The 13,329-nt window shown below is 30.4% G+C and overlaps 1 protein-coding gene across 1 annotated transcript in view; it reads right to left on the bottom strand.

The window, feature by feature from the left end:
- HDAC4 (histone deacetylase 4) overlaps positions 1 to 12,111 on the bottom strand; it is a 215,708-nt gene extending 203,597 nt beyond the window's left edge. Inside the window, exons 1-2 of the mRNA XM_088201060.1 lie at positions 11,891 to 12,111; positions 3,925 to 4,003 (exon numbers count right to left, since the gene is read on the bottom strand). Of these exons, the coding sequence (XP_088057186.1) occupies positions 3,925 to 3,967 (43 nt within the window). The 5' untranslated portion in view covers positions 3,968 to 4,003; positions 11,891 to 12,111. The remainder of the gene's footprint in view (positions 1 to 3,924; positions 4,004 to 11,890) is intronic.
- Between the last annotated feature and the right edge of the window lie 1,218 nt (positions 12,112 to 13,329).

Here is a 13,329-nt window from a genome sequence, read left to right as displayed (position 1 = left end):
ACAGAAGGATGTCTTCTAGCTACAAACTCTTGTAAAGCATTTATTCGTTTGGAAGATTTCGAAAAGAATGCAGACAATCCATTTAAAGTTTGAAAGAATGATTTGTACACTTTTATATTGGAAAGACCTTGTTGTAATGTTAAATTCAACATATGAGCATAGCAGTGTGTAAAAATGGCCAGTGGATAAACTTCGAGTACTTTGGCTTGCAAACCATTAATATGCCCACTCATTACACTCGCCCCATCATAAGTCTGTCCAACTAATTTTTCTTGAATTTGAAATTCTTCAATTATATTTACAACGTGGCAAAATAAGCCATCGGCTGTTTTATCAGAGCTAACGTCTGTAAAGCCAATAAACCGCTCGTAAACTTTACCTTCATAAACAAAACGCAAAACTGTTGAGAGTTCGTCATTATATCTGAAGTTTCGTCAAGAATAATAGCGACAAAATTTGCTGAATTTACTTCTTCCTTAAGATGATCTTTAATAACATCACCAATTGCTTCAATTATGTCATTCTGTATGGATGGGGAAGTACCACGAAACACCGTTGCAGTATTTAAATGAGTATCCAAAACAGAATCGTATTCTCGAAGTGCATTTAAAAATTCAAGGTAATTTCCTTTGTTTAGTGAATTACAGGATTCATCGTGGCCTCGAAAAGGTTGTTCTTGTTTTCCTAGATATACTACTGCGTCAATCATTCGCTTTAATATTTCTCTATTTTTATGAACTTGTTCATTATGTTGACTTATATTAGCTTTACGTTGAGCGTCAATCATGACTTCAATTCGTTGTTTTCCAAACATTTTGAGAGAAAAAAATGATTGAACGTGTGACTGCGCTCTTTTGTGTTTTTTCAGTGCCGTTATCAGATGACTAAGGTCAGCAAATCCACTTTTACTCCACACGCTTCTTTCTTTGGAAAAAAATATACATGGCCAACAGAACAATCTAGATCGAAGTTCGCAGCCTGTTAACCACTCAGTTCGTTCATATGATGAAAATGAAAAATGTCTTGTATATTCACATTTATTGTCTTTATGCTTCATAAATAAATTGGGAAGAGGTGGACGTGGTTTGGCAATTTTGATTATCTTCAATTTAATTTCATAACTTCTTTTTGAAAATGGATTATTCAGAATATCTTCAACAGTATTCTTCATCATTATTGGGGTAAATAAAAAAATATAATCTAGAATAGAAAATTAAATACTGATCATATGTAAATAAGATAATAAACTATTTTACGCCAAAATATAAAAAATGAGTGACCTGTTATTGTGATATAATGTAATAAAAAAGCAGCGACGGACGCAAGAGTTTTTGAAGTACGCGCACCAAATTCGAGACCAATTTTACTACTGAGCGCTGCCAGCCGACAGATCGACTTCAGCCGTTAAATCTCGGAACAATTTACTTTAGTCGGCGGCCGCGCGCAAGGTCGGCGCGTTATATGTGTTGTTCCAAAACGATCGCTCGCGCGAAAACGTTCAGAGCGAATGACAAATACCAATGCATACTATACACTGCATATTAAAATTTTATAATTTTGCATACTACTGTATGCAAAATAATGTCGCTTTACGCCCTAAATTTTCTAAATTTCTAAATTTATATTTTAGATGGTTTTGCGGGTGTGCGCCGCACACCTAGCACACCCTGAATATACGCCCCTGATATATATATATATATATATATATATATATATATATATATATATATATATATATATATATATATATATATATATATATATATATATATATATATATATATATATATATATATATATATATATATATATATATATATATATATATATATATATATATATATATATATATATATATATATATATATATATATATATATATATATATATATATATATATATATATATATATATATATATATATATATATATATATATATATATATATATATATATATATATATATATATATATATATATATATATATATATATATATATATATATATATATATATATATATATATATATATATATATATATATATATATATATATATATATATATATATATATATATATATATATATATATATATATATATATATATATATATATATATATATATATATATATATATATATATATATATATATATATATATATATATATATATATATATATATATATATATATATATATATATATATATATATATATATATATATATATATATATATATATATATATATATATATATATATATATATATATATATATATATATATATATATATATATATATATATATATATATATATATATATATATATATATATATATATATATATATATATATATATATATATATATATATATATATATATATATATATATATATATATATATATATATATATATATATATATATATATATATATATATATATATATATATATATATATATATATATATATATATATATATATATATATATATATATATATATATATATATATATATATATATATATATATAAAAGTCTATTCCGCGAATTCAACTAGCAAATAATCATAAGTTTTGTTTATGTCTATACATTGTATACATATAAATATATTTCTGTTGTACAATAAATAGTGATATGATGTTCTAATATTTTTATTCCTAATTTTTAAGCATTTATTCTACTATATTACATCAGGAAATGTATATGTATGTAAGTACAGAGAAAATAACTTTTGTAAAAACACATAATAATTATTCTAAGCACGTGTTAATAGGAAATTCTACAGAGAAAAGCTTCCGATAAAAACCTACAAGGCCCCGTGGGGTAACAGAACGTCTCCAGAATTACGTGTATAATCGCGAAGATGATGGGTACACGTCTTCCGAAACGTTGCGATGCCGCGCACGCACTGCGTCGATAAATTTCCGTCGCCGAATATTTAATTGAATATATTTGTACTTATTAAGCGTTTTATTATAATACATATATATTCTACAAATTATATAGTATTAATTCATTAAACGGAGCCTGCCCTTTTCCGCTACAAGGACTCGAGCCCGAGGGCGAATTATTTTTGACTTTCAACAGAACGATGTTATTGCGCAGGAGAATATTAAATAAACATTTAATTAATTTTATTATATAAACAACAATTGGAAGTCGCTGATGATTATTAACTAGCGTAATTATAAATAAATTCATAGATCGAAAATAATGGAACGCAACGTTTTAATTAACATAATTAACCGTGGCAACAAAGGGGTTAATTTTAGAACTAGCGTGCTCAGTGTCACATGCCCAGTGAACCAATTGAGGTCAAAAGTCAAGGATTAGTATATTAAAAAGACTAAAAATAGACAGCAATAGAAAGGGCTTTTATGAGCCGGTTAAATAGACATGTGGTTTTTTTTTTATAAAATTTACACACGTGGACAAAAACGGTGTTTGCATTACATGAATATTTTTAAGACTAAGAATGTACATATTATATCTGAAAAGGTTATTGTATAAATATTATTAAAGAACCATATGCTTATAATTTTTTTAGGGGATTTGGAATAGATTATATAATTTGACATTAGGTTTTTATATCAATTGATACAAAATGTCTATACCTATCCAATAAATCAAATTTTGATGGAAAGCTGAGTGGATATAAATCCGTGTGACTTCTGATACTAAAATAACTTTTTTTATATATTCAGGCACGTGTCTATCGTTACGGTCCTGACCTCTTGTCAATAAGATATGGAAAAAAATATTCAAAGGAAAAAATTAGATTTGGAAGTAAATATTTGCCCTCCTCGATTGAATACTAGCAGATTGAAAACGATTGAAGAAAATTTGTTGATAAATTTAGTTTGTTTAGAAAGAAAAAACTTAAAAAATATGTTTTATAATATATAAAAATGTGTATTCACCTGAATCGATCACATCAGATGGATCTTCTTCGGAGCTCGACATCACTGTTATTAGAATATGATCTTCATTGCTGGTGGTCTAAAGAAAAATATTTTTTTAATATATTATGTATGTTATTCAATATTTTACTGACAGATTTATTAATTAAAGAACCCTTCATTTAACAATTAAATCACATAGACAATAAAAAGAGCATATTTTTTAAAATGGGACACCACAGTGAGAAAACTATTTTCAGATTAAATCAAAGTACCGGCCATAAATCATAAATATTAAAAGTATTATTCGCAAATGCTTTGATAAAAAAATTTCATCTAATTGAACGTTCGTGCAGTTTTAAAAAAATATAAAACAACCACTTTTTTGTAATTGGACATAAATTACTTCATCAGACACTTCTACTGAAGGCATCGAAACTTCAAGAGTATTCCAACTTGGACCCACTATGTTCATACGAACTTTAATCAATAATAGTTCAACCCAAATCGAGACCATCAAAGATCGCAGAAACCGCCGCTTCTCTCTTCGCATCTTTTCATCAGCTCGATGTCTGGAATCCAGATTTAAATTCACTACGGAGTCGAATTGTACGTGGTGACGATCTTAATCGTTGCACAAAAAATAAATAACAACACCAGGATAATGCATATAATATATTTATATCAAACAATACTTCACATATTTGCTATAGTATTTTATATCCATATATTATATAAATGAACATCTCTTTTCACGAAAATCTAAAGTTAAGTGACATTAACCAGCACGCAATGCAATAATTAGACGAAAGTTTTTATCGCAGTTAGAAATTTCACTTTCGCTTTAAACACAAAGATCAACCGAAACACCTGCTGTCGTTATTAAAAATACCGAAAACCTTGAATCTTGTAATGACTACAGTATCTGAAGATACGTTATTTTCAATTAATATCGAATAGTTAACGACAAAATATTTTAATATATTCGTAAAAATATGTATGTATATTCCAAAAATACAATTTAAATAATAATTGCAGGCTAAAAAATGTTATAAAAAACAATATCAAGATTTTTAATTTAAAAAATAATAAAGCATTAATTATACCTGCTACTGAAGAGACTACAACTCGGTATGGCAAGAAATATTATCATAATAAATTATTGAAAATAAACATTATTCGTTTAAATTGAAAAAAAAATAAAAAGTCCACAGCTGCACAATATTAAATCAAAATTATGATTAATTTCTGGAATTTCGGCAATCACAAAGTGTTTTTTATAACATATATGGATTGAATAATTTTAAATTAATAAAAACAAATGTCTGCTGGGGCTGCACAGTAATTATTTAGTATGAAATATTGTGAAAGGCGATGTTGATGTCTAGCTCATGCTTTTTATGTTACAGAGGTAAATCTGAAGATTTTTGAAAACAAAAGGAAGCTGACATACTTGTTTCTCTTATAGTATAGTTAAAACAACCTTCGATAAGGAACTTGTATAGGCAGATAAAGTAGTTTTCTATCTGCAATCTAATATTAAATATGCTACTCCTGGGCGTTAGTAAAACGCAATCAATTACTATGATCTTTATTGGTTCCACGCGTTAAGCCAATCTTGTGCAACGGTCCCAAAAATGCCCCCAAGCCACTTCAAGCGGCGCAAACTTTGCCAAAAACACGTTGGCATCAAGAGAATCAGTAGAATCCCACAAGCGATATATTTATAGCGATCCTATAATAATCATTGTTATAACGGCGTTAATTTTAGAAGCGTCAGAACAATGATTTGACCACAGCCAGCGGTGCGCAAACTTGAAACCAAACGATTAATCAAAGAAACAGTCGTGTCCGACATTGGGAATCGAATCATTCCGGATGGCGGGGCACGAATGGTAAGACTATTTATAAATTGCTAGAGGATTGATTGAAAGTCATGATAAACATTAACAAAGCTAAATATATAAATTTGGCAAGTAATCTAATTTTTATTTATATTTTTGCTGTCACCTACTTTATAAAAGATCTTAGGACCAAATTTTTAGACAATGGTCTGAACTGATAGTTATTATTATATATGTATATATATATTATCTCAGTTCATATTTCTAGAACACATGATTTTCAGGAACAATTTGGGCTAGAATTGTGGCGGCCGACATGTGTCACACAGACCGAAAAATACAGAAGTACTCGTGAAATAGGAAATGACGTATTCTTATGAGTCATCCAAATAGCTGATTTTGATTTCCAAGTCCTCCACCAAAACGGGCAGTCTGAACGTCAGTAGTAGTTGAGAGAACCTGCCTCACAAAAGATTTGAGAAAAATTAAATGCAAAAATTGGTGACACATTATTTAATAAGGATAAATCCAGAAGAATCTGCTGCTCTGATAATAATGATTTTGAACCAATTTCAAGAGAACAACAGGTTAGATGAAAATACAGCAGCAACGAAGAGAAAAAAATAAATTAATATCCCGTTTTAAGTACAAATGTACATATTATAAAGAATTGTTAAATAATATATTCGAGCACATTGAAAAATAATAATAAAAAATATTTTTACCACACTGCCATTTTTTGTATTGATATACGAAAATGTACATATCGATGGCTTATAGTGTAAAGTTGCTAACTTCACATTTAACAAAAAAAAACTAAATAGACAACTTGAAAATAGAAAAATAAAACAATATCTCAAGTTTATGTTTAATTGGAGATAGCATTTTTTTAGCATGTGTATTTCGATTAAAGGTACAAAATTACATTATTAAGTCATTTTCACCCAAAAGTGGAATTAGCAAATTTATACTTTAAGCCATTGATATGTATAATAGATATATAATTGTATGTGTTCTATGCCTCGATTTACACACATTCAATTAACGCGAAATTTTGCGGAACCTATCTACCGCGTGAGTCGAGGTATGGGTGTATATAAAACAAGGAAAAACATTAAACATAAACAGTATATTATAATATAAAAATAATACGTACTATTGCATATTTAAGTATCATTTTTACCAAACTAAGATTTGGCTGAAGAGAGCACTTTTTTATAGAATGTATGACTATTTGTTACTCCTGTTTCCATGGTATAATACAATACTCTTAACGTTTTTTTTTATTTTACACGAATTTCATCTATTTGTTACTCCTGTTTCCATGGTCCCATTTCAAAGGTACAATACTCTGACAGTTTTTATTATATTTCACGATTCTGTACGGGTATGAAATAACATGGAAAGTGTTGCGACCTCTCCCCTTTGGAGATGGCCGTCTTTTCTTCTCGAAGGACCACCGTCTCTCGAATGCTTTATTATCAGAGTTTACATCCTCAGAATCCTTGCTGACGCACGACCACACGCCGTGACAGCCGAAGAGCCTTCAAGTAATTTTTACACAGAAAAAACCACTCACGGCCATAACACACTTTTATTCGGCCATGCATAAATATATGTAAAAATTGTCGGAACAGAAAGCTTGAAGAAGCGATTTTTTTATAGTTTCAAAATCGAAATTTATATTTAGAATTAAGCAGGTATATTTTCGCAAAATGTTTTAAAATGCAATTTAATAGATCTTGTGCTACATTTATAGAAAAGTTTTGTAGGCAGCCTTTTGGATTAAGATCAGATGCTACTCTTTTTTGAGCAATAAGTATAAAAGTCGCAAAACCAGAATGGTATAATAATATCTATAACTATACAGATAATGATTTCCATATTATAATTATTCTTAATATTTTTTAGAAGAAAGAAAAAAATAATTTGTGGGGAGCTTCTTTACATAGGCATTTATTGTATACGAAGCATCGTTTATTCAAACATCAGTGATTTGTCTAAATTTATTTAGACAACAAATTCGATGTTGGCAGCAGTCAATTTTCCGACGAGACATGAAAAATCTGTTATATCAATCATATGTGAATCGTTCTGGGAACTCTCAAATCGTTGCGACAAGACACGAAAATAATTCTGAACCCGCGAAGGTCCCAACGGATTGAATTTTGTAACATTGTGAACAAGAACAGCGATCCAAATTTAACCAACCCTGGAGCACATTTCACTTTTCTTTCTTTGTATTATTATTTAAACTATACATTAAAATCTTGACCGAAAAAGTGTAACGTCTTCATTGTCCTAATTTAGTTCCAGTAAATATATAAAATAGAATAACCAGATATTAATTGTTTTTGACTAATTTGGCACCTAATCTAGATTACAATTAACCAGAAACTATCGACTAGTTTGCTTAATTACGAACGTTATGAAAATTGTGACATCACTGTTTTTATATTGCAATTTCTAGAAAGATAATAATCTCGTCTAAATAATTGCAAAGAGACGTCTAGTTAATATGATACAACAATGTATGTATGTATGTAAAGTTTTATAATCAAAATCATATTACATCATATTATTACTCTGGATGCGTCTGGAGTTTAATGGCGGCCAATCTTCTTCATAACAAGACACAATTTCATAGGTGCACATGCAACGAAGTTCAATAACATTAAGTGCAATTTAAGCAATTGGACCTTTATCTTGCCCTTGTTATTCTTTATTCCCGATTTGGACACAGTGATTCATCCATTATCCGGTCAATAAACGCGTTGCATAAGTTGAACAATATATAAACGTACATCTTGAGAGTAATTTCAGATGAAGTATTGTGGAATTTGAAGCGTAAGAATTGTGTCAGTAGTGAGAAACACATTGATCACAAATCACACATTTTTTGGTTGAGCACAACATTGAAGATTAAAAAATTCTTTCGTCACTTTTTTAGAAGAAAATGTGACACTTTTTTTATCAACATCAACCAAATGTCTTCCACATCAATATATTTGATTTCGTGCCAAAAATAATCGGTTATCATGCGCCTATAGCGCTCACAGTTAACTGTTACAGTCCGACCTTTATCATTTTTGTAAAAAATAAGGCACAATGACGCCGCCTGACACAATGCGCACCAAACAGTTTATTTTATTGCGCATGTAATGGCCTCTCGTGAAGATTTTCCTCACCCCATATGTGGCAATTATGCCTAATAACATACCCAGAGAAGTGGAAATATGCCTCATCAGAAAAGATTTTTTTTTTAAATCAGAATCAACTTTCTGCTGATATAATACCCAATCTGCGTAAATTCTTCGCTATCCATGGTTTCTGTGCTTCAGTTTTTATGTTATCTGAATTTTATACGGGTGTAGGTGCAAATTCAAATGCAAAATGCGGCAAAGGGAGCAATAAGAAAAGCTTAAAAACCGCGAACGCCGACGAATCGACAATCCGGGTCTTCGGCCACATGCAATATTCTCAGCTAAACGGGCGCCATAATGATGCACAGATCTTACCATAACTCCAAAGCTACCAGTCTCTTTAAATTGTTTCACTATATTACAAAGTAGGACGATGAAATTGACCATAATCTTCCCGTATATTTCTATACACGGTTCGAACAGAATTGTTATTTCTATAGAACAATTGAACAATTCTAACGCGTTGAGCGGTGGTTATTAAGCGATTTATTTCGTAAATGTGTTGTTGCAAACTAACATTTGGCACTTTTAACACGCGTAATTGTTGACAGCTGTCTGATTTTCAGTGCTGCCAACATAGGAATCAGTCTGTATATTAGCTCTGTCGTGTTAATTATGGGCGTACGTTCAAAAGGAATAGTTGCAAAATTCTAATTCTTAATCATGGTAATATTTTATATGTACAGTTACTTGAACTCGTGATTCTGTTAATTGTAGTGTCCCACGCATGTGAGGCACTCAAGGATGTGACTAAGTGGCTAAAACACTAAATTAATTAGTATATGTGCATGTAGTTCCTTTTGCAAAAGGTCCAGAAGGACGTGAAACTTTCCTGTGGCCTGTATTATTCAACAGTTCACAAGGACCACTCAATCTCGGTCATCCGTGAGATATGTATCTCTGGTGTCGTCTGAGAATAAATCCCGATCGGAGTGGGCGAGTTTGCAACTGGTGCACTTGCAATAAGAAGCCACCGAGCAGGTCGACCCACTCGGCGCCCGAGATGAATTTAATTGGTCCAATAAAGATGTCACGACAATGCTGAGATGCTGGATATGCGTCATCTTAGCTCGGCGTTCCGAGAAGGGAGCCGACAGTCCCGCGAACGCACGACAGAAATAAAGATCTTAAGGAAAATCGTGTCGAGGTGACTAACAGGTAGATTCTACGCTAGAAGTGCGTCCTTGGGTGACCTAAAAAGTAATTTTAAAAAATTTGGAACTTTTTGTACAATGAAATACAATGAAAATTTGTTCGAGATTGCTTTATAACCTTTGGAACACCCCTTAATTTAGTTTTCTTTATAGTCATCTCTAAGTATTTAGTAATTGGGTTTGCTTACTCTCTTCGAAAGCCAATTTTTTTGGCTCAATATCCTTATTTCAACTATTTTAGGTGCTCCCCTCTGGAAAACCCATCTTCATTTTTATCAACTAATATGTAACTATAGATTAATGAAAGATTTTAGTTGAGATTAATCAAACGTCTCCATATAAATTTAAAAAAACGTATATTTTTTGGATTTAAAAAGACAATACCAGTAGAGAGTGACAATCGAACAACTGCTTTGGCACACAAATCACTAGAAAAAATAGTTATTTCTATAACGAACACCCAATCATTTCAAGAACGAGTAAACTCACAATGATCACCCAGACTTCAAAAGTCCCTGTATTATACAGGTTTGTTTATAAAAATCATAAAATTATGTTTTTTATAAGCAATGTATGTTATTTGAGAGGGGCAGATATAAGAATTTGCTCCTCTTGAATTTGCACAGAAAATGCATTTGCATCGTACATAAAATTCAACGAGCGCCAAATTAAAACGTATGCGTTCAATGAAAGCGCGTAGCATTCCAGTCCTTTCTTTAACAGTAACGTCTTCCTGATTTAAATTCACGACACCATTTTGCAACATGTTCCATATATAAACCGAACACTTACATAAACATACATATATTGCAAGCAAAATATTGCTGCGAATGAGACATTATAATATTAACTACGGCACGTATCCCCTAGCAAAAACGTCAGTGTTACCAACAAAGTAAGAAAATCGCTTTAATTTTGCAGCTTCGTATATCAATTTTCAAAATATCCCTCACAATACATAATAGAAATATATGTAAATGTATCTTGACATCGCGATTTCATTTTAATTTCTTTCTTTATGTAATTAATTTAGTGCTTAATATTCAAATTAATGTGTATTTTTTCCATGTTAAATTATATATTATAATGAAAATGTGGAAAGAAATAATTTTAATTTAATTGAACGGATTTCTTATACTATCAATGACATCTATCGACAAACTTTGTAATATTTTTTAAATTTATTACAAAATGGGAAATTTCAGATTAAAAATTTAAGATTTTCTTCGAAAAATAAATATTTAGTATAAAAAAGAAACATAAATCAATTAATGTTGTATATAGAATTAATAATCAATATATAAGGTATTTAGGCCAAACACTATTTTTTATGATTTATCAAATAAGCATACATGGATATAAATATATTTTGTAGCTACGCAATAAATTATTATAATATAATAACAAAAAATATAATTTTGAACATATTAAAAATAAATACACGACTTATAAAATATTATAAATAAAATTAGTGTGACTATCTTAATTTATATAAAGATCAACAATGAAAATGACTGAATGACACTTCATTGTCACAAGTGTTATTCTAACCTAAAACGTATGGTGCGTGAATCTAACAAAATGAACGCAAAAATGAGTCAATATTCGATTTCACGACAACATAAACTATTGTTTCCCGTAATAAATTGTTTATAAAATGCTTTTTCAAGTCACATTTTCAGTATTTACGCATATCATGTTGACGGAAAATGCGTGGAAAATCGATTTTTTTAACAAAATTGACTCATATCGATATTATTACACGATAATAGTTCGCCTTATTTACCTGAGAATGTTTATATCCGACGAAAACACAACTTCAACACAACGCACGAACTTTTGACAGATCGACTATAATGACATGTGTCAAATGCGTTGTGTAATTAGTAAACACAAGGAAAAAATCGATTTTATCAATGAAAATACGTTTGATGTAGATCTTTGAAAATGGAATATCACTCGATGTGTATATCTAAGTCGATTCTAATAAGATTTCATTTTTTAACTGCTTTTAAATTTTTCGGCCATAATCAAACGAATACTGTCCATAATTGTATGTACTCTTTTGCAAACCTTACAAAAAGAGCAAAAAATATATTTTCAAGTACAAATTAAGATTGTTTTTTGTAATTCTGTAATAGCTTGTGAAATAGCATATTACGCAGTAATAACCGATATATTTCTTGATAATTTTCATTAAAAAAAAATAGATATTGATATCAGCGTTGACTGAAACAAGGATCGTCAAGAATCTTTCACGAAATGGAAGTCGTAACCAAGTGCAACATAATGTTAATATAGTGATATCTACATTTGGTTATTCATACTGTATTAAATACACCTGAAATAGGGTGGCAGAAAAGTTTGATATTTTCCTAAGCTGAAGAAATTTAAAAATAAGCCATATTGTCAGATATTTTGCATATAGTTATAGAGTGTTATAGCACCAGGTATTTGAAATTTAGACATATAAATTATAAATAAAGGACAAACATATAGTTGAATTTTAAATCGTTATATTAGTTTTGCACGCCTGTGTATACATCCAATATTTGTATAGTCACTTTTTGCCGAATGTATGGTGACGGGTTAGGCTTGGGTCATATGGCATGTCTTAGCACAGGCCACGCCTGTCGAGGTCTGTGCGAACAGTATGGCATGTGTCGTAACGAATCGCCACTACCCGTTTTCATGGAATCCGTGATTTTCTATTATATTTTATTTTCATGTATGTTGACAATAAGTTCTCCTTTTTCTTTTTTAATTCCGTAATGGGTATAATTCTATCTTTTAAATGACTGTTTATCCGCAACCATAGATTATGGACGTCGTTTCTGTTTTTATGTTAGGGCGACTAGCTTCTCTAAAGCGTTGGTTCATTTTCGTAAAGATTTAAAAACTCGAATGTAAGTTTATTCGTCCATTCCATCGTGTGGGCACACGTATGCGGTCGAAGGGAAAATGAACAAGAACTAACGAGCACGTACAGGTCTTTGAAGTTACCGATTCGCGACGGATCGAACGGGCGACGACAGGTCACCACGGACGCGAACGTTTCCACCACCTATTGGTCTGTCCTAACGCGGCCTGATCTTTCACAAAACAGGCCATAAGACCCTTGCTATAGGCGACTTCGATAAATAATGTCACAGACTTAGGGGGCAAGGGATCAGCAGAATTGTGATAGTCTGTGACAGGGAGAATCATTCGAGAATCATTATGTTT

Source organism: Plectrocnemia conspersa, unplaced genomic scaffold, assembly GCF_051122295.1.
Source record: "Plectrocnemia conspersa isolate PC_06_02 unplaced genomic scaffold, ASM5112229v1 ptg000001l, whole genome shotgun sequence".
In the NCBI taxonomy this organism is placed as follows: domain Eukaryota; kingdom Metazoa; phylum Arthropoda; class Insecta; order Trichoptera; family Polycentropodidae; genus Plectrocnemia; species Plectrocnemia conspersa.
This window is presented reverse-complemented; position numbering and strand designations above follow the sequence as displayed.